The 20878-nt window shown below is 38.4% G+C and overlaps 2 protein-coding genes across 2 annotated transcripts; both read left to right on the forward strand.

The window, feature by feature from the left end:
* The first annotated feature begins 10760 nt into the window (after positions 1 to 10760).
* LOC137728902 (CCG-binding protein 1) lies at positions 10761 to 11995 on the forward strand. The gene is made up of 3 exons (XM_068467698.1): positions 10761 to 11138; positions 11286 to 11359; positions 11468 to 11995. Exons 1-3 carry the CDS (start codon positions 10895 to 10897, stop codon positions 11777 to 11779), a joined length of 630 nt encoding a protein of 209 aa, XP_068323799.1. The 5' UTR covers positions 10761 to 10894; the 3' UTR covers positions 11780 to 11995.
* Positions 11996 to 13938: 1943 nt separating this feature from the next.
* On the forward strand, positions 13939 to 17151 carry LOC137728150 (pollen-specific leucine-rich repeat extensin-like protein 3). Its single transcript, XM_068467026.1, has one exon. The coding sequence runs from the start codon at positions 13939 to 13941 to the stop codon at positions 17020 to 17022; it is 3084 nt and encodes a 1027-aa protein (XP_068323127.1). The 3' UTR covers positions 17023 to 17151.
* The last annotated feature ends 3727 nt before the right edge of the window (positions 17152 to 20878 follow it).

Raw genomic sequence — 20878 nt, forward strand, 5'->3', positions numbered from 1 at the left:
AAGAACATCTCATTTCATACACAACACACCACAAACACTTCCATTCCTTCTCTTTGCCGTGAGTCCCCTTAGAATCCAAAAACCATTTTTCCATTCCCCTTCCACTTCTCCACCACTCCTCTTCCATTCCACACTTCCATCCCCCAAACCAATTATCCCTAGACCTTATGCTACAATAAAGAGGAAGAGAAGAGGGCCTAAACGTTCATACAATTCAAGTTTGAGTTGTTGGAATGTTTAGGCGTTTCTTTGATTTCAATGTTTAATTTCAATTCTCTTTGTTTTGTATGAGGAACTAAACCCCCCTTTAGCTAGGGGGGGATTCGAAATATATGTTTATGCTTGCATTTTGATTTGATTACTTCTAATTGTGTTTCATAAGTTGTGGATTCAATTTGTTTAACCGTTTGATTGATAACTTATTTATGTATGTTTATTAAGAGTGTACACTTAATTTTCATGCATGAATATGACGCTAGAATATAAGTGAGTTTCACCTAATCGTTATGAACTTATATTCACAAGTAGTGGAGGTTGCTTATAAACAATCGCGTTAAACGAATTCTTGGCATAAGTTTCATGCAATCATAGTAACGAATGCCTCGTCAACACTTATAGTTTTCATGATGCTTAATGATTCTTGCTTGTTTCTCTATTATGCAATTCATGTAGGGAACTTGTGAGGAATGCTTTGGGTTGTCGTATGCAATCATCCAATTCATTAACTTAAGGAAAACTTGACGGTTAATTTAAGCGGACCTAATTAACCCGGGGTGTTGAGAATTCATGGTTTATTGAAATGCAATTGGAAATCATTTTATTATGCAAGTGTAACATGTATGGAGATGAACCCCTTAGCTAGCCATACCATCCATTCATTTCCGTCAATTTCATATTTACAATTTGTTTTCTTTACAATCTATCCATTTTAGTTTAAATTCGTCCAAAATCAATCCCCCCATATTTCGTTTAAGTCTTAGTCTTAATCTTTCTTATTTTTAGTTTTGAATTCTTCGAGTTTAGTATAGCATTTTAGTTTGTGTTTTTAAAAGCATTTTGAGTCTTTTGATTTGTTTTAGTGTTTTAAAGTTTAGTTTTACATTCTTTGAGTCTAGTTTAGTGTTTTATATTATGTTTTTACGTTTTTAAGTCAGTTTCCAAGAGATTAACAATCCCTCCTAATCCCCGGTCTAGAACGATCCCTCACTTATCCATTCTACTACAATTTGACGAAAAGAGGGTTTAATTTGTGCGCGTATAAAACTCGCATCAATCATTCATTCACCATTCACGCCAGAAATTCATCCCCTCCCTCTAACACATCCATACTTCACCATTCTTCATACTTTCTGCCCAAAAACAACCATTGCCGTCTTCTACATCCATCCCTATCCTAAACACATCATTCTATATCATCCATAATCCCCAAAACTCACCATAACCCCTTGTGCCGCAGCAACTAGGAGAGGAAGGAGGCCTAAAACATTTCATGCTTGCAGATTGGAGTGTTTTAGGTGTACTTCGTTCTTGTTTTCAATGTTTACTTTGCTATTACTTTCTAAGTTTGCTGTAATCATGAGTAGCTAAACCCCTAATTAGTTAGGGGAAAGTTTGAAGCCATGAACATGTTTGAAATATGAATTGATTTCTTCCAATTGTGATTTGTTAAGTTGTGATTGCAATTCAATTATCTGTTTATTAAAAACTTGTTTTTGTATGTTGATTAGGGATGCATACTTAGTCTTCATGCATAAACTCGATGCTAGTTTATAAACGAGTTTCACCTAATCGTCACAAGTTTATAAACATGAGTAGTGAAGGTTGCTAGTCACAACCGCGATAATTGAATTCTTGGCAAGAGTTTCATGCTTTTCATAGTAACAATTGCCTCGTCACTACTTATAGTTTTCATTAAACTTAATGATCTTTGATTGTACCTTTATTGTGCTTTTCACGTAAGGGACTTTTAGAGAATGTTTTGAGTTGTTGTATGCGCATTCCCATCCAATTCAATAACTTAAGGAAAACTTGAAAGTTAGAAAAGTGCTGTCCACGGCTAACTTGGGGTGTTGAGCATCATAGTTAATGAAAAGCAATTGGAAAATCAATTCATATATAAATGTGTCATGTGTGGAGAATGGACCTCTAACTAATCCATCCATCATCTTGTTCTCAAAATTCGTTTTACAATCTGCCTAGTTTTATAACTTGTTTTGTTATTTCAATTTTCGTCAAATCAAAATCCCCCTTTACTTTCTTGTTTTATAGTGTTTAGAATCTGCTTAGTTTGTGTTTTAAAGTGTTTTGAATCAACCTATAATCTTAAATTCGTCCAAAATTGTGTTTAAGGTCAGAAACTGCCTATTTAGTGTTTTTAGGCAGTTTTGAGTCTTTTGAACCTGTTTTGAGTCCTTTGAGTATTTGTGAACGTTTTTAACTTTGTTTTTATGTTTTTGAGTCAGTTTAGAGGTTTTAGCAAGCCCTCCTAATCCCCGGTCTAGAACGATCCCTACTTGCATCCTTACTACAATTTGACAACAAGAGGGTTAATTTGTGTGCTTAACTATTTTCGCATCACTGGATAATATTAATTATATTTCCATAAGTAAGCGTATTATATGGTATGACACCTTCTTCATTAACTAAGACACTCCTAATTTTGTGTGCAAAAAGATTTGGTAATCCATTTATAAATTTTTCTTTCCAAAATGGTTGATTACTGTCTTCTTTGAGCATGACTCTAGACATGAACATATCTTTGTACCATCTAAAGTCGCTTAGAGTTTGACATCTCAGATTGCTGAGTTGATCATGGATCCTGGAGGTGACATTATTAGGTGTTCCTATGAAGTGTTCTATTATTGTGAAAAGCAATGTATTGACTGCATCTGTGACTCCTTGTCCAATTTGCTCGTCAAAGATTGGTATTCCTTCTTCATTTTTTTTAACAGCGTTTTTTTTTTCATTTTAGGACTGTTCAGTGAGATGTTTCTCCCACTAGGAATGGAGCATTCCTATAAATCCAATGATCAGAAGGTCAACAACTTGTGTGTTGGCTGAGATTATGATTGGTAATATAGCTATTAGCAACAATAGAGATATGTTGAAGTTTATTTAAAAGTTCTTGTTCTGACAAATCATCTATATTCCATTCATAAAGTTTATCAAAAGAGACTGAGAATTGATTTTGGATATTTCTTTCTTCAAACTAGATACCCGGAGGTGTTGGCCTGAGATACCAATTTTTAGTAAGGGATGTTGGCTTGACTCTTTTATTGGTAATCCTTTTGAGTTCAAGATTTTGAAAAGCTTGCTCAACTTTTCGAATAGAATCTGAATCATCGTCTGACACATAGGAAGTTGAAGATATTTCGGATTGGGATTGATCAGATGGATGTTTTAAAACATGGACTGTTTTTTCTTGTTTTAATTCTAAAAGCATTTGATCAATTTTTTGACTTGTGGAAGTGGTTTTCAAGGCTATTGTCTTTGGAGAGAACTCTGGGAAGTTAACTAAGGGTTTTTCCCTAATTAACGACTTTGGCTGAGAAAATTTGTTAATTTTAATTTCTATTTTATCAAGTTGTTTACCAATAGTGTGAAGACTGTGATTGGTAAAATTGTTTTGTTCAATAACTAGTTTTACTCCTGTATCTTCCTTGGGAAGTTTAAAAGGAGTAGCTGGGATTTGCTTATTAGCATTTGTGATTAAAATCGTTTCTTGTGGAGGATGACTAGAGGAGACAATTGTTTTGTCTTCCTTAAGCCAATTTTCTTTAGTTATTACTTCTAATTTCTTTTCAGACTCGTAATACTTTTCAACATAATCGAAGAAAAATACTTCAAATATGTGGATTTGCATAAATTCTTTCCATTTTTTTATGAATTTCTAATTTTTCTTCTGTTGTATATTTATTTCTGAAAATATTCCTCCTTGGAATATTCTCTTCAGCTTCAATATCAGCATTGACCTTTTTTCTATCTGGTTTAAAGGGTTTATTCAAAACTAAAAGTTGATGGTGAATCTGACCTGTGTCAAAATTAGATTCTGTTGGAGAAGTTTGCTCTCCTTGATCTTAGGTTTGGGGTTAGTAAACCGGATGTGTAACCTGAGAGGTTGTTTCTACTGCCTTTAGTTTGATGTTAATTAAGTCATTAATTAACTCTTGCTAGGTGACAGACGAACTGAAGGCTACGACCTTTAATTTCTTATTAGCTATAGAATTGATTAACTCTTGATCTTGACCCATCCTATCGGTTGGTATGGATCCAGAAAAAGAATTTCTGCTAGCTGCAAATGATCTATGTGACTGGGTAAACTCACAAGATTTTCTGGCTGGACGGTCAAAGTTGATCTTAACTGTTCCGTCAAAATATTGTTCAATGTTGTCTAAATTAACTAGACTATTTTGGATAGCTACTGGCTTGCTTTCATTAATTAGACACCAATTTGAAGGTAGACTGATATCTAACCACCTAATGGTTCTTGAAACTTTAATGTTTGCATTTTCTTGATTAGTTTGTATTAACAGTGTGTGGTCTCTAGGACTTTTGGTTAAAGCTTGAAAATTCATATTTGTGCCAGTGACTTTATAATATACTCTGTATATTAGGGCCAAAGGCTGTGTTCCTTCAAGGACTTGATATCCTGAAGTTTTGATGTTGAAAGTGAGTGCTTTCAGCATGTGGGGGTCTGAAAGACTTATGGTAAGGTCTAGAAAACAATCAAAATGGATAGGTCCATTGTATAAACTTAACTCGATCATTCCAAGTATGCTATCACTAAAGTTAGTGAATCTAGCATCTCGGAGACACAATAAGATAGAGGTGTTGAGGCCTCTACGTGTTAAAGGTTTTATGGCTATATGGACTAAGCCTATGTGAATGTAGTTATGACCATCTTTCCTATGGGATTTAATTTGTTCTGGTGAGAACAACTGACAAGTTTCATGTTCTTTACTAAGAGCGTATGCCCTTTCAACAGTTTAAACATGATGTTCACTTCTAAATGAGGCTACTGACCATTTCTTTCTGTAAATATTTTTACTTGAAACCTTGGGGATGTTCCAATCTCCAAAGTCTACACTATCATCAGTTTGAAAATCAAGTTTTTGTTCTTCATTAACAATGTCTGGTATTCCACCTAAACTGGATCTAGAGCTAGTGCTGACCATTAAATTAGATCTAAATAATCTACTCATGATATTCTCAAATCAAGTAATCGAAATACAAAAAACTTATACTCATTCACCTTCCTCGCATATTCGCTAAACTCTTTCCCCGCTCATGCCTCTACCTGGGACTTATTGTTTGGACCACGCCTTACTGTTTGGTTGGGAGTTTAAACAAACAATTTAGAGGACTGAGAGATAAGATAAACTGTAAATCAAAAGACTGATAAGTGAATAGTACTTATAGATTATAAAGATGCTAATGCAATAAACTACCACTTGGCTCTGATACCAAATGGGGGCGGAAGCCTATTGGAAATAATGTGAGGACAATTATACCAAGGGCAATGATGATCTGGATTAAATGATGAGTTATTAGATGGAAAGGGAATAAGATGAGTTTCATAAACTTCTGGGCTGAATATGCCATGATACCAGTTATGATAAACAAATAAGAAGAATTTAACAAATGATTGATCGTTATTTACCTTATACTTGAGATACTCAATGAACTGACTGGGAGACAAACATAAATGCCAATTAAAATCAGTAGTAATGAAAATATTTTTCATAGTGAAATTAATGAATTTAAATTAATGATGCAGAGATATAATTTTGAAAATATGTTTTAGTTCAAACTTGGAAACCAACTTACAGTTTTGTCTACTGACGATTGATAAGGAAAAAGATAAAGCACGCAAGCATCCTTGATTGTAAATTAAAATACAAGTGTTTGATTTTTTATGTTGGGATAAAGCTAAATCACTTCTGTTATGAGAGAATTCGCATAAGCTCTAGCTTATGGTCGACTAAAGTCCTCTTGCTCTGAGCATGAGCTCTTCTTTTATCCTTTTGAAATGAATGATTGAGGATGAGATAATTGAGTCGGGATTCCCGCTTGCATGTGATGCTAGCTGTTAAAGCTAGCGAATGATGAAAACTTTCATTGTGGATTCACGTTCTGTCTTCTGAAAAGCTGGATGAATAGTAAAAGTGATTTTACTATTCATAAATAGTGACTTGTCTGCTGCTACTGCTAATGAATAGTTCTTGTCAGAATGATTTCTGCTATTGCTGATCACATGGCTGGAACTGTGCAATTTACATGGGTAAAACCCTTGAAATGATTACAATCTATTACATTTTGAATTTCAAATTTCAAACTGATCCTGAGAATCTTGGTAGTCGGACCATTTGACGGGTTAGGACGAGGCGTCGAATGAATCTAAGTTTGCTTCTTCTTCTTGTTTGAGTAGCAAGGCTGCTTCTGCCATAAGCTTATCTGCCATTTCTTGGAGTTGGGAGGATTTCTTGATCTTTTTTGAACTTGTTGATTTGGATGATTTTGCTTTGCCCTTGAGGGAGGACGAAGGACTAATGTCTGATAAGAATGAAGTGTTTTCTGGAATATACACACACACACACACACACACACACACCAATTGGTTCACAGAAGATTTTCCTACTTCCAGTTTCCATTTTCCATCTGAGAGAAAAGAGAAGATGGATGCATGCAAAGTCAAAATATATATTCACTGGTTTTTCTCTTCCGTTCAAGGCAAATTCATCGACAATTCTAGCTCCGATAAAAGACTATCAAGTTGTTGCTTTTGGTCTATAATTTGCTTCCTAAAGAGGTAATCCTACTAGAAAATAGGAAAAGAAAAAAAACTTAAAAAAAAAAAGAAAAAAAAAAGCCAAATAGGAAATAGAAAGCTATCACAAACATCTCTTCCCTTGGTAAAACCTAAAGGGTTTGGCAATGATGTCCTCGTCAACAAAGTTAATGCAGAAATTCATGCACTATGTTAGTTAACTGTAACAATAGTCTCAATTAACCATAGCAATCAAGTGAAGCAGACAATATTTCAGATGTTAACATAAACTACATTGGCTATTGAGTTTAAGATGACTGCAGTGATTATGTTAAGATACTGTCGATTTGGTGGCTCTACTTCAAGGTATGAATTTGTTTATTGGTAAATCGTTGAATTCTACACATGTGGAGTAAATTACAAATAACCATATCATAAAAATAATTCCATAGAAAATAAAATTATATACCATACTTACACAAAGTTAATTTTAAAGTGTTCAAATAAAGCACATATAATGATAAAGTGTTCAAACAAGGAGAATAAGGGAAAAAAATAATAATCTTTCTCTCTAAAAACCCTCTCTCAAAAACCTAGAAAAACCCATCTCCTTAGCCGCCGGCGTCTAGCTATGGCTGGGGACTGGTGGCTGTTTCTCCCTCCCTACTTTTAGCTCCTCCACCTTGCGTCCATCCCTCTCTTCTCCCTCTCCCTCATCCCAGGCTTCTCTCCCTTTGCTTTCCTCCCACGTTTTTTCCATCGTCCCACTGGCGAGCTTAGATCCAAAGGTTCCTTTACTCTCTGTGTTCCCTTGGATGGCTCTACCGTCATGTGTGTTTTAGTTTTGACGGTTATGGCGACTGTTTCACCCGTTTCTCTCATGAGCGAGGTAATTGATAGTCTCCCTTGGTCCTTCATTTGGTGGATGTTAACCCAGGGTTTGCTTTTTGGTAGATCACGTATTCCACTCCCTCACGGCATAAGTGGCTTTCCTAGATGGTTTATGGTGGTTGTTGGGTTTGGTGTTGTAACGTTCTGGATGCAGATTTCGTTGGGTCGCTCATTCGCTTTGGCGTGGAGAGCCTTCAGATTTGTCATGTTTATGTGTCCTAGGTGGAGTCAAATTTGTGGTGTTCCCAGTGGCAGCTCTCTTGGATGCCCACAGTTTGGCATGTAGATCTGCTGTTGTTTTCTCGGTGATTTGGGTTCTTCGAGGGCTTTGCCCTTAGAACTATCATTTCATCCTATTTGGGTTCGTGATGGTGGTGGGGTTTGGAAGTGCGGCAGTGTGGATGGTTTGGCCTGCCCTTTGCCATCCATGTCATTTATCGCTAACCTTACTACCGTTATGACCCACACCGGGGTGGCAGAAGTCTAACACAAGTATAAATACAACAAAGTGCAGTGCTATGCATAATCAAAAGTACGATCATGCCACTATTATTACAACTAAGATAAAACTGCAGTAAATGAACCATCACCGAAAATCTAGAGGATGAAAGCTTCACTGCCAAGCCCACTCGTCCCCACCGATGTTCTCCTTACTCTTGTTACGTCCTGAAGTGGTTGATAAAACAAAATGTGAGTGGACCAGTTTATCACAGTTATAAAATCATCGTTAAACATAATAATCCCTGTTTTGAAAACATATATAGCGAAAACTATATAATAATATTTACTACCATAATATTAAAATCTCATCCAACAATACAATCGAAAACAATCAAGTCAAGTTCAGAAATCATACCTTACATCAATCAAACATGCTAGCATCCACTAACATAAGTGTAGCAAGCACAAAATACTAGCATTAACTAATTAATCTCAATACTAGTAACAATCATCAACCCTAGCATCTATGGACAAATATCACTTGCAAATAATCTATGGTCGAAGATAGCTATATAAAAATATTACATGATGACCATGTGGTGAAAATAGATCACTAATGATCAATGATATTGTCAAATATCCTCACAAGTCTCATCAAAGACTAACATATTAATATGCATCCACATATAAGGCATATATAAACATATATATGATGTAAAAACATTTTGGTTTTCGAAGGGGTCTACTCACAGGTAAATAGAGCGTCCTTCCCAAATAAGCTCATCGATTGTGTCATTCTGGTCCTCTGATAATCTTGTGATAGTCAACATAAGCTAAAATCAGCTTAAATCATCAATTCATGGGATGCCCAAAACTACCATTTAGGTATTAAAGTTGCATAAACGGAGGGGACCACGTGACTTGGAACACCAAAAAACCTAGGGTTAAGTCTCGAGTCTATCACACGTTGCCGCATGCGCAACCAAGCGCACCACGCGCCGCCGCGGTGGTGTCACATGTCGTGGGCCACCGTTGCCAGCTAACGCGCAGTCATACTCGCCGTCGCAGTTCTATGAGTAGACACCACACTTATCGTCGTTGGAGCCACGCACTGGTATGGTGAGGTTTTAATAGGGTTAATGGAATATACCTTTTTCATCAGGCAATTCTATCAAAGTTAACAGAATAGGTGCTACAATGCGTCAAAACTAACGGCGTCCATGCATGCAATAAGAACATAGATATCCAGCATAAATTGTAAGTTAAAACCTTCAAGTGAAATGTGGGAGATTTCACCTTGAATTGGACTTGGAACTTGCCAGAGTTCTTCCGTTTGCCCTTATCAAAAACTGGGAAAGAGAACAGGATGCATATGGTGGCGCATGGTCGAGGACCACCGTCGTAGTTGTACTCGTCGCCGCGGTTCAATGAGTAGACACCACGCTCACTGTTGTCGGAGCCACGCGTCGGTGTGGTGAGGTTTAAATAGGGTTAACAAGGGGCTATACTTTTCAAAAAGGTTTTACAAAACTTTATTTTCAGGCCCACTCACCCTAATTTTTTGCCCATCTAGGATTTTAATGGCAGATGTTTCGTGACGACGATGATGGTTGGCAAAAGCTGTTATGTAGGAGACTTCTCCTTTTGGTATAAATGTCATTACTCTCCTTTTACTGCAAATTTATCTATGCTCTGACATCACTTGTGTAATATAGGTTCAATCCTGCTCACATGCGCACTCTAAATTAGTCACTTTTAGGTTTTAATTTATTCACATTTTCCACATTACTACACTTTATGACTTTGTCACCTTTGTCACCTTTCAGGTGTCAGCCAGCACATCGCAATTCAGGTGTCCAGTGGACATTTTGGGTCGGGATGTGTCATATTCCTCTTCACTTGTAAGTGAAAGGTCTTAGGTTGGTTATCGCCAAAGACGAATTCAACCCACATTGTTGCTAGTCCATTGTGAGGCTAACTTCATCCTTCTTTTTTAGTTTTGCTAATATCGTTTGTTCAAGAAAAAAAAATTTTGCCTCCACAAATATCTCTGAGGACAAAATGATATTTAAAAAAAAAAAAAAAAAAAAACTTTGAATGCTTAATTTGGTTAAATTTTAATTTTTTATTGTTTTTGTATTATTTTTTTTCAGAGAAGTGTTATTGGTATTTTAAAAATCTTATTTTACACTCCTTACAAATGTTTTTTTTTTTTTTTAAATATAAAAGGTTTGGAATTCAACATGAGAATTTTGAAGTGTGAATAACAATTTTTTTTTATTGTTAAACATGGATCTAACTGTTAGAATACACAGAATGCTCGGAACACCAAACAAAAAAACAAAAAAAAAAAGAATTCAGACTGTTTACCGGGTATCCCCTGTTTGTTCTCTTCCCGCCCACTGATTCACACAACCCGCCGCGATATGCTTCATCGATCCGAAATGCCACCGCCCAATAATCCAGTCCCACATCGACGCTTTCCACCAAAAATACCGTAACTTCTCCTTAACGCCAGGATACAACCACGTGGACATTCATCAACGGTCCTGATTTATCTGTTACCCCCTTCCAACACAGTCCTGTACTATTATCACCCCCTAAATATCCTTGAAAAAACACTGTAAGTCGTATCTGAGGCTTTAATCCTTATCCACTCCGCCGAGCGTTTCTAGTATAAAATAGCATTAGCATCTCCTTCCTAATTCTGAATCCAATCCGAACCAGTCCAGTTCAGTCCAGTCCAATCCAAGAGGCAAAGTAGGGATAATTTGACTTGGGGTGTGTTTTGACACGATGATAAGGTCAGTCATGCTTCGATCTTGTCCGCCGTCTTCTCCTCTGCTCCGAGAAGCTTATCCCACCACACGATCATCCCCGTCGTTGTTAACGGCAAGAACGCCGAACTTCACATCCACTGTTTGTTCCTCGTCGAGAAATCATTCTTATATTCCAAAGCTCGAGCCTTTCAGCCGGTCAAAGTTTGAGCGCGGCATTAAAGACCCGCCCTTGATCGAAAAGTGCGAGAACGAGCTCTCTGGTTCGTACCCATCTCCTAAATTTCAGTTTTTTTCATTTTTTTTGTTAGTTAATCTGAATTGAATTTTGATATAAGATCTGATTTTGTTGTATTGGGTTGTATGAATCTTTTCGATTTATTGATTCAATTTCTGTGGTTTTGGTTCAGAGTACTGTTCGACGCTGGAAGGAGACGAGTCCTATAGCTGCTGGAGAGCATATTTCGAGCTCAAAGATCTCGAGGTATATTTTTAGCTTTCAGCACTTTCTTTCCCAGTTGGATGGACTGTTTGGTTGCTGAGAAAATGGAGGATTTTTAAAGACATATCCTTTCCGATTTTTTTCGTGCAGAAGGAGATGCCAAAACAGGATGTGGAGAAGCTGATTCTTCAGGCAGGAGGCGTGAAGACGTTGGTGGGCTGCCTACACGGGATTGCAGGAATCCAAAAGGAAAAGAAGTTGGGATTCAATTCGGCAAAGCCGTCGAATGTGGGAAAAGGAGAGAGAGAGTGTCCGATACCAGATGGGTTGCCGAAATCGGCTGATGAGCTGGAGGAAGAAGAAAGAGGAAGAATGCCTGATTCACCCTTCACCAGGCTGCTTAGAATCAAGGGGAGGCACCCTGTTTGGTTTTCTCAGGCCCCCGACCACGAAACAGATTAGAACGGTTTAGAATATCGCTTTGTAAAATCGGCTTGTAAAGTAATAAGTTTATATCTTTGTTTATTTTTGTTGGGATTAAGTTCAAGTGCGAAGTTGGATGTGTGTATATGTGTTATTAGGTTTAGGCTTTATAAGTTTTCTTCATCGAGAGTTGAATTAAAGAGGTTTCTTGTAATTTTGTGAGATTTGCAATATCAAACCTTATCATCTTTTGTTGCTAAACAGACAGAGACAACCTTATCTCTTATTGTTGGAGACATGGTTATTTAATTCCAGTCTAACATAGTGATCATCTCATTCCTACTCCCAGCAAATAAAGGGATTCTAACTCATGTAGACATATCACCGTCAAGGTTTTAGCGTGGCTGCACCTGTGCTCCCGGTCCTCTTTGTACAAATTCTTGCTACACCTGTGCGCCCACTCCTCTTTGTAAAAATTCTTATCCTTTCACAGTTATTTTTACCTACTTTCCTTAGAACTTGATTTTTTTTTTTTTTTTTTGAACAAACGATCTTATTTACACTAAAGTCGTGAGGCAATGGTTAAGCTTAGACTGTAATGCTAAGTAGCTTCTAAAACTTGATTTTAATCTCACTCTACCAACTCAAAAGTCGTAATTTTATTCCCTGAAACTCAAAGTTTGCTCTCCCTTGCCCTCTAGAATTCATTTTGATTCCATTTGCCTCCTGAAACTGTTAACTCTATAAAACTTAATAGTCGTTCTACGTCGTCGTAGATCTCTTAATTTCTCATGTGGATTTGATTTGAGTGCGCCAGACTAATCCTTATTTTTTCATCTCTTCAATTTCTTTTAAACTTAATATTCGTTGATTGTTGAATGTTTTAAGGCATAATAGAGATTATAATCAAATTTATTAAGGATGTGGCATAATCTAATTGAATGTTGGGTCTCGCATATATTTCAGGAGATGATCTATAACTTTCAGAAATAAGAGAATCAAGATGTTACACTGAAACAATTTTAAGTTTCAAGGAATAAAGTGTTGACATTTGAATTACAGGAGCAAAGTGAGATCTAAATGAAGCTCCAAGAGAGGTAGCTAAAAATAAGTCTCCTTTCAATTAATGAATTTCGTGTTATAAAAGTGGATGACCCATATGAAGAAATAGGCAGAGTCCCACCGCTTCATGCCGCCTACAATGTTGAATGTGTGTTGCCTACTTTTACATTTCTTGGCCTTAGTCGGGAACAATATGGTTTCTTATATAAAGGCCTATTAGCTCACAAATGTTACAAAGAAGAAAACATACAATCTCTTGTTTCATTGCTTTGTAATTTCAGTTTGATAATGAAAGATATACTGTTACTGCCTTGAGGACATAAGCACACTTGTCAAACCTCGTAAACATTATGTGTTATTTACTTTATGTTTTACTGCACACAATTTCACCGCATTTTGTACTTTTCTCATGTTATAAGCGTCACTTTTCGATTTGTGAGCAGATGCTTTTCATCTTCTCTTTCTGTTCACTTGACCTGATCTGATGCGATTGGTTCAATGTTCTTCCTTGCTTCTCATAGCCCAGCATGACATACATACAATAACTAGACGAGAATCCTATTGACCAACATTCTAGTTTTTTTTTTTTTTTTTTTTTTCAAATTTGAGCAGGAATTGTGGTTTTTTACTCACTCTATTAGAAGTGGGTATACCTACTAACCAACTAACCCCAGAGCGTCGTTCATTACAATCATTAATTAACGATAAGTATTTTTAATATTCTTTTTTCTGCCACCATTGTCAAATATTAGATATGTATCATGCTATTTGAAGCAAGAAAACCTGATGCATGAAACCCCGAAGCACTGCGTCAACAAGTTAATAATTAAACTAAATGCAATCATCCACCATACGACAGTTAATGAACAAAAAAATAAATAAAAAAATAAAAAAAAGGGACCCAGTCAAAGGTCAATTTTTAGGCCACAAAATTTGAACGTACCTCCAAACTTGGTGGAGTGTGCATGTAAATATTAAGAAGACCAGCATAATTTCCGGTGCTAAAACAAAACGATTACCTCTGTCTTTTCCCAACCATTCAATCACATGCCAAGAATATCACTGCTTCCCTCCACCTCCCTTCCCTTCGCCTTTATAAGCAGCCTTGGGCAAAGCCAAGTTACTCGACTTCATCCATGGCTCCATCTCTTCTCTCCCCCACGGCCTTGGGCTACTGCTTTCTTCTCTTCTCCCTTCTTCTCTCTTCGTTTCCAGCTCTTTCATTCGCCCTAACTAATGCTGAAGCTGCTCACATAGCCCACCGCCAACTCACTTCTCTCCCGGAGAATGGTGACCTCCCAGACAACTACGAGGTTCAAGTCGACGCCAAGCTTAAATTTGAAAACGATAGGCTCAAGAGGGCTTATGTCGCTCTCCAGGCGCAGAAGAGAGCTATTTTTTCCGACCCTTTTAACTTCACCGCTAACTGGGTAGGGGAGAATGTTTGTGCCTACAAAGGGGTGTTCTGTGCTCCGGCGCTCGACAACCCGAGCTTGAACGTGGTGGCCGGCATAGATCTCAACCATGCAGACATTGCAGGACATCTCGTTGTCGAAATGGGGCTCCTTACCGACCTCGCTCTCTTCCACATCAACTCCAACAGATTTTGTGGTATCGTCCCAGAGAGCTGCAGAAGGTTGACGCTTATGTACGAGTTCGACATCAGCAACAACCGATTCGTTGGTCGTTTTCCTGGAGTCGTCCTGAGATGGCCTAATTGCAAGTACCTTGACCTCAGGTTCAATGGCTTCGAAGGTGAGCTACCTCCAGAGCTTTTCACCAAGGAGTTTGATGCCATTTTCTTGAACCACAACAGATTCACGTCAGTGATTCCAGAGACGATTGGAAACTCCAAGGTTTCTGTTGTTTCATTTGCGTTTAACAATTTCAGTGGTTGCATCCCGCACAGCGTTGGGAACATGTGCAATGTGAACGAGCTGATCTTCATGAACAATCAGCTTGGCGGGTGCTTCCCTCCTGAGATTGGAAACCTTGGAAAATTGCAAGTTTTTGAGGTGAGCTACAATGGATTTATAGGTTCTTTACCAAAAAGCTTTGTCGGGCTACAGAGCATTGAGGAATTGGATATTGGGTACAACAGGTTGACAGGGTTTGTGACTGATAAGATTTGCACGTTGCCTAAGATGGCCAATTTCACATTTGCTTACAACTATTTTAGTGGGGAGGCTCAAAAATGTATGCCTAATCCTAAATCGAAGATAATGTTGGATGATTCAGGCAACTGCATGCCAGGAAGGCCCAAGCAAAAGAACACAAAGACTTGTTTCCCTGTGGTAACTAAGCCCGTGGATTGCAGCAAGAATTGTGGTGGATCTTCTACACCAGAAAAGCCTAAAACACCAAAGCCTCAACAACCTCCAACGCCAAAGGCTGAACGACCACCTACACCAAAGTCTGAGCCACCACCAACGCCAAAGGCTAAACCGCCATCCACGCCAAAAGCTGAGCCACCACCCACGCCTAAGGTCGAGCTGCCACCAACACCAAAGGTTGAGCCACCACCAACTCCAAAGGTTGAGCCGCCACCCACTCCGAAGGCTGAGTTGCCACCCACACCAAAGGTGGAGCCCCCACACACCCCGAAGGTCGAGCCACCACCCACTCCCAAGGTCGAGCCACCAGCCACACCTAAGGCCGAGCCACCACCCACTCCAAAGGCAGAGCCACCACCTACGCCTAAGGCTAAACCGCCACCCAAACCAAAAGCTGAGACACCACCAACTCCAAAGGCAAAGCCACCATCGACACCTAAGGTCGAGCCACCACCAACTCCAAAGGCTGAGCCACCACCGACTCCAAAGGCCGAGCCACCACCGACTCCAAAGGCAGAGCCACCACCTGCACCCAAGGCAGAGCCACCTCCCACACCCAAGGCTGAGCCACCACCTGCACCTAAAGTCGAGCCACCACTCATACCAAAGGCTGAGCCACCATCTACACCGAAGGCCGAGCCACCTTCCACACCCAAGGTTGAGCTACCACCAGCACCAAAGGCCGAACCACCTCCGGTGCCTAAGGCCGAACCACCCCCTTCACCAAAGGCAGAGCCACCTCCCATGCCAAAGGTAGAGCCACCTTCCACACCTAAAGTTGAGCCACCTCCAACACCAAAGGCTGAACCACCTCCAACACCAGAGGCCGAGCCACCCCAAACACCAGAAGCTGAACCACCCCAAGCACCTGAGGTCGAACCACCGCAAGCACCTAAGGCCGAGCCACCTCCTGCACCAAAGGTTGAGCCTCCTCCTACACCTAAAGTTGAGCCACCTCCAACACCAAAGGTAAAGCCACCACCGACACCAAAGGCAGAGCCACCCGAAACACCAGAGATTGAGACACCACTAACACCCGCACCTTCACCAAGCCCAATTGGTCGTAGCCCTAAGGAAGATCCATTATATCCAATTCAACCACCACCAACACCAGAGCCTATGCAATCTCCTCCGCTACAATCTCCAACACCAGAACCAACACCAGAGCCTGTGCAATCTCCACCACATGTCCAATCCCCTCCACCAACAATTGAATCTCCACCACCGCCTGTCCAATCTCCACCACCACCAGTTGAATCCCCACCACCGCCTACCCAATCTCCACCACCACCAGTTGAATCCCCACCACCACCAATTGAATCCCCACCACCGCCTGTCCAATCCCCACCACCACCTGTCCAATCTCCACCACCACCAATTGAATCCCCACCACCGCCTGTCCAATCTCCACCACCACCAGTTGAATCGCCACCACCGCCTGTCCAATCTCCACCACCACCAGTTGAATCCCCACCACCGCCTGTCCAATCTCCACCACCACCAGTGGAATCGCCACCACCGCCTGTCCAATCTCCACCACCACCAGTTGAATCGCCACCACCACCTGTCCAATCTCCACCACCACCAGTTGAATCCCCACCACCGCCTGTCCAATCTCCACCACCACCAATTGAATCCCCACCACCACCTGTCCAATCTCCACCACCACCAGTTGAATCCCCACCACCACCTGTCCAATCTCCACCACCACCTGTCCAATCCCCACCACCACCAGTCGAATCACCTCCTCCCCCAGCTCCAACTCCATCTCCTCCTTTGCCTCCTCCTGTGCAGTCTTCACCACCAACCCAACCAGACTTCGTGCTACCACCAAACATTGGAGCACTATACTCATCGCCACCACCGCCAATGTTCCCAGGCTATTGAGTAATAGTTTATCATTTCACATGTTTGCCTTATTTTGTATTTTTTTTCTCTAGTTCGAAAACACCTTGTACACACTCACTTGTAACTTGAGAATCATGCAAATACAGTGAGACAGGGCCGTCTCTGACATTTTGGGGGCCCTGTGCGAATGAAATAAAAAAAAATTCCTTATTTTAAAAAATAGTTTTTGGACAATATATTATACATAATTCAACAATCAATACAAAAAACTTGATTGAAATGAACATCTTTCTCTTACTAATGGAATGATTTCCAATTGCCATGAAATTATTTAAGGTCCATCCATGAAAAAGGAGCATGACTGAAAGAGATATACGGATGTGGTTGTGGAAGAAAGTAATATACAAGTTGGTATTTTATCCCTTGAGAAAATAGGAAGAAAGTAATACAAAAGTTTTCTTATTGTTTGAGAAAAGTGAAAAAGAGTAATAGACAAGTTTTCTTATTGTTTGAGAAAAGTGAAAATTAAGATATTAAGTATAGGCTTCACTTAATCAATTGTAATGTAGATAAAATCTTATGTTGATGATTTTTCTTTTCAATCAAAACTTTTTTATTAGAAAATTATACACTATGTAATATGTAGTAGGATGATAATTTTTGGGAGCCCTTAGAAGTTTAGGGTCTTGTGCCACTGTGCCTTTTTACACATCCCTGACACCGCCTCTGCAGTGAGATTTGTAATTTCAACTACCTTCTATTGCAACTTACATGGGCTCTCTCTTTTGCTAAACTTAATGTGTTATCGTGGATTTATTGCTAAAGAAGTAAAACAAAAAAAACAAAAAACAAAAACAAAAACAAAAATTAGAGAAAATGATTCCAAGTGGTGGCTGATCATGAACGAAATTAATTTTATTATGATTAAATTACACTGTTAGTAAAGGTTTGTTTGGAAAACTGAATATAAGTGTTTTGATTGGATTTCTTTTCATTATAAGCACATCATCATATATTTTTTAAAATTCAAGTCTTTATGAAGCAAGCACTAAGCACATATCATTCTACGAAAATTTCCCTAAAAACTGCAGGCTCAGAAAATACGTTTAACTATATTTGCCATAACGTTATCAAAAGTGTATTTAGTTATGTGCACTATTATAGTAGAGAGAGAATACATGCTTCCTAATGAAGCCCATAAGTAATCACCACCCATCAATGTAATAAAATAGGAAACCAATTCTCATAATTTGACAATAGGATTGTGTCCAAAACAATATCCAATAAACCAAATATACCACACATAGACTATGTCATGTGGGCCCACACAACATAGTCTATATGTGATATGTGTCATATGTCATATTCTTACATTCTCCCACTTGGCCTACACGACACATATGACACATATGTGATATGCCTTATGGTTTAAGAAATAAGCATTAGGTGCATTATATTTGAAAGCACCCTCATTATAAATACTGATTTTAAGTAATCCACTAATGCAAGTCAATGATGTTTTAAATATACATGCAATATAATTCCTTTGATGTACCACAATATTAATAAATTACTCAAAACGGTCAATTAGTGAGAAGTAATATCGAGTTCCAATAATGTATTTGTCAGAGACTATTCCTGTTATAATATATCCAATCTCAAACATGTATACATTTATTGGAAAACAAGAAATATCATAAACATAACCAATTATTGAGCTCAGAGTGTCAACTTAAATAATTAAACATCATACAACACACCTAATCATTAGTATTGTCATGATTATTACCACAATTCTTTCGACATATTTCATTTTTGCCTTCAACCATAGTGGTAGCAAATTTTCGCCATCTTTAGACTTGATGAAATTGTACTATAGGACCATGATTTTAGGGCAGGAGTAAGGCTGATCTGAATACAGTTACCTCAAAAGTCCAATCATGGACTCACCAGTTCTAGGCAAAGCTGTATCAAATAGATTAGTGGTGTAACCATCACCCGTTATGGGGCAATAGACGAAGTCCAAGCGACTCCGTTGGATGACCATACTTGTTCCCCAAGACATACGATTTGATCCGGATATGGATAATTTCAAATCTTATAAGTTTTGGAGTTCATAAGAGGATGTAGTATCTACTTCTAGATATTCTCTAGGATTCCCCCGGCTTAGAACTATGATTCCATCCTAAAAAAGTCTCTCCCAAGGTATATATACACTTGTCTAGGGTTAATCTCTGGTAACACAATCGAAACACTTGAATTCTCTTTCCCACTGCTTGAGTCTAAAATCATTCACTAACTTGACCATCGGATAGACATTGGCAGTCACACCTTTCCCACTACGGGTCTTAGGCTTGGTCATGATTGTTTACTATTTTGTAGGTTGCTAGAGTTTGTGCACAACTACCATTCACAGTACGCGAATTTGCTTGTAACAATTGGTGCTTTCATTGAGAGTGAACTCGTATTCCTCTCGGCCAAATTACTTTACCACCTGACATGTCTAAAAGCTAGGTTAACAACAACAGATTTGCCGTCATCCAAGGCAATACCCACCAAAAATACGATGGGGTCATCACCATAGACAAGACTTGGGAGGATGTCATGGAAATATGCCTGTCACTGGAAAGTGTTCAGCAAGCTAGCTAGTTAGAGAATCAACTAGACTTGCTGACATAAAGGCGTGTGTCAAAGAGTTAAAGGAAGCTATTTCCCATTTCAAAGAATTGGCCACTCAAAAGATAGAAGTAATAAATTGGATCTCCAAAAAATCGCCTCAACATACCTTTAAGAACATCACAGGAAATCCAAAAGGTTTTTGGGTCTCCACCCTATCCAGCGCCAAAGGAAAGAAATGTTTTCTCGAGTAAATTGTATATACGGGGAGCAACAATACTATAATATTAGCTTTAGGTGGCGGATGATGGTGGCGGATATTAGAAAAATCATGTCGGATAAATTATATCCGACACATCATTTAATTAGTGGCGGATATTAGAAAAATCTTGTCGGTTATATTTGACATAAATTCCTGGTGGATATCAAATAAATCCTATCGGTTATAACCGACAGTATTTTTGAATCGTTTTTTTAAATATTTTTGACATCTTCTGGCGGTTTTTAAGTTAATGGTGGCGGTTATAACCGACAGAACGTGACTATTTTATTATTTTACTTTCTTGCGGTTATAATCGACAGAAATGAAAATTTTATTATTTTAAAATGTTATATTGATTAAAAATAAATAAATAAGCACATATTTAAAAAAAAAAAATTTCACTCATGACCCTAAAGTCTAATGAACCCAATTCACACGAGCCATAAATTTTCTAAGAGAATAATAACAACAGACGACAATTTGAACCTCTATTATTTTTGTAATAAGGATTATGCTCCCTCACAAGCAAGCAACAAGATACAAAGAAATTCAAACAATTTTTTTTAATGCGTCACAAAGCACATTGTCTGGCACATAAACACACATGAACATTTGGTATACTCTAACATGTCTGATTTTATTATTTTAAAATGTTATATTGATTAAAAATAAATAAAAAAACACATGTTTTAAATATTTTTTTTTTCACTCATGGCCCGGTCGGATATAACCGACACAAACAAAGCAAAATTTTGGACGGCCGCCAGAATAATCTCTTAATGTGCTTTTTTTTTTTTTTTTGCGATTTTTTACACATGCTATCTCGGAGTATATACAAACATATTTGACGGTTGGATTGTTGAAACTAGTTTCATAGAATGCATATCCTATCAAATTGATAAATTTAACAAACACTTAAAGAGTGAATGTTATACTTCCATTAATTATAAAATAAGATTTATCCACTAGTGTAAATATTTTAAATTGAAGATCGAATTCATTCATTGCATTCTTATA

The sequence above is a fragment of the Pyrus communis genome, chromosome 3 (genome assembly GCF_963583255.1).
Source record: "Pyrus communis chromosome 3, drPyrComm1.1, whole genome shotgun sequence".
NCBI classification, from domain to species: domain Eukaryota; kingdom Viridiplantae; phylum Streptophyta; class Magnoliopsida; order Rosales; family Rosaceae; genus Pyrus; species Pyrus communis.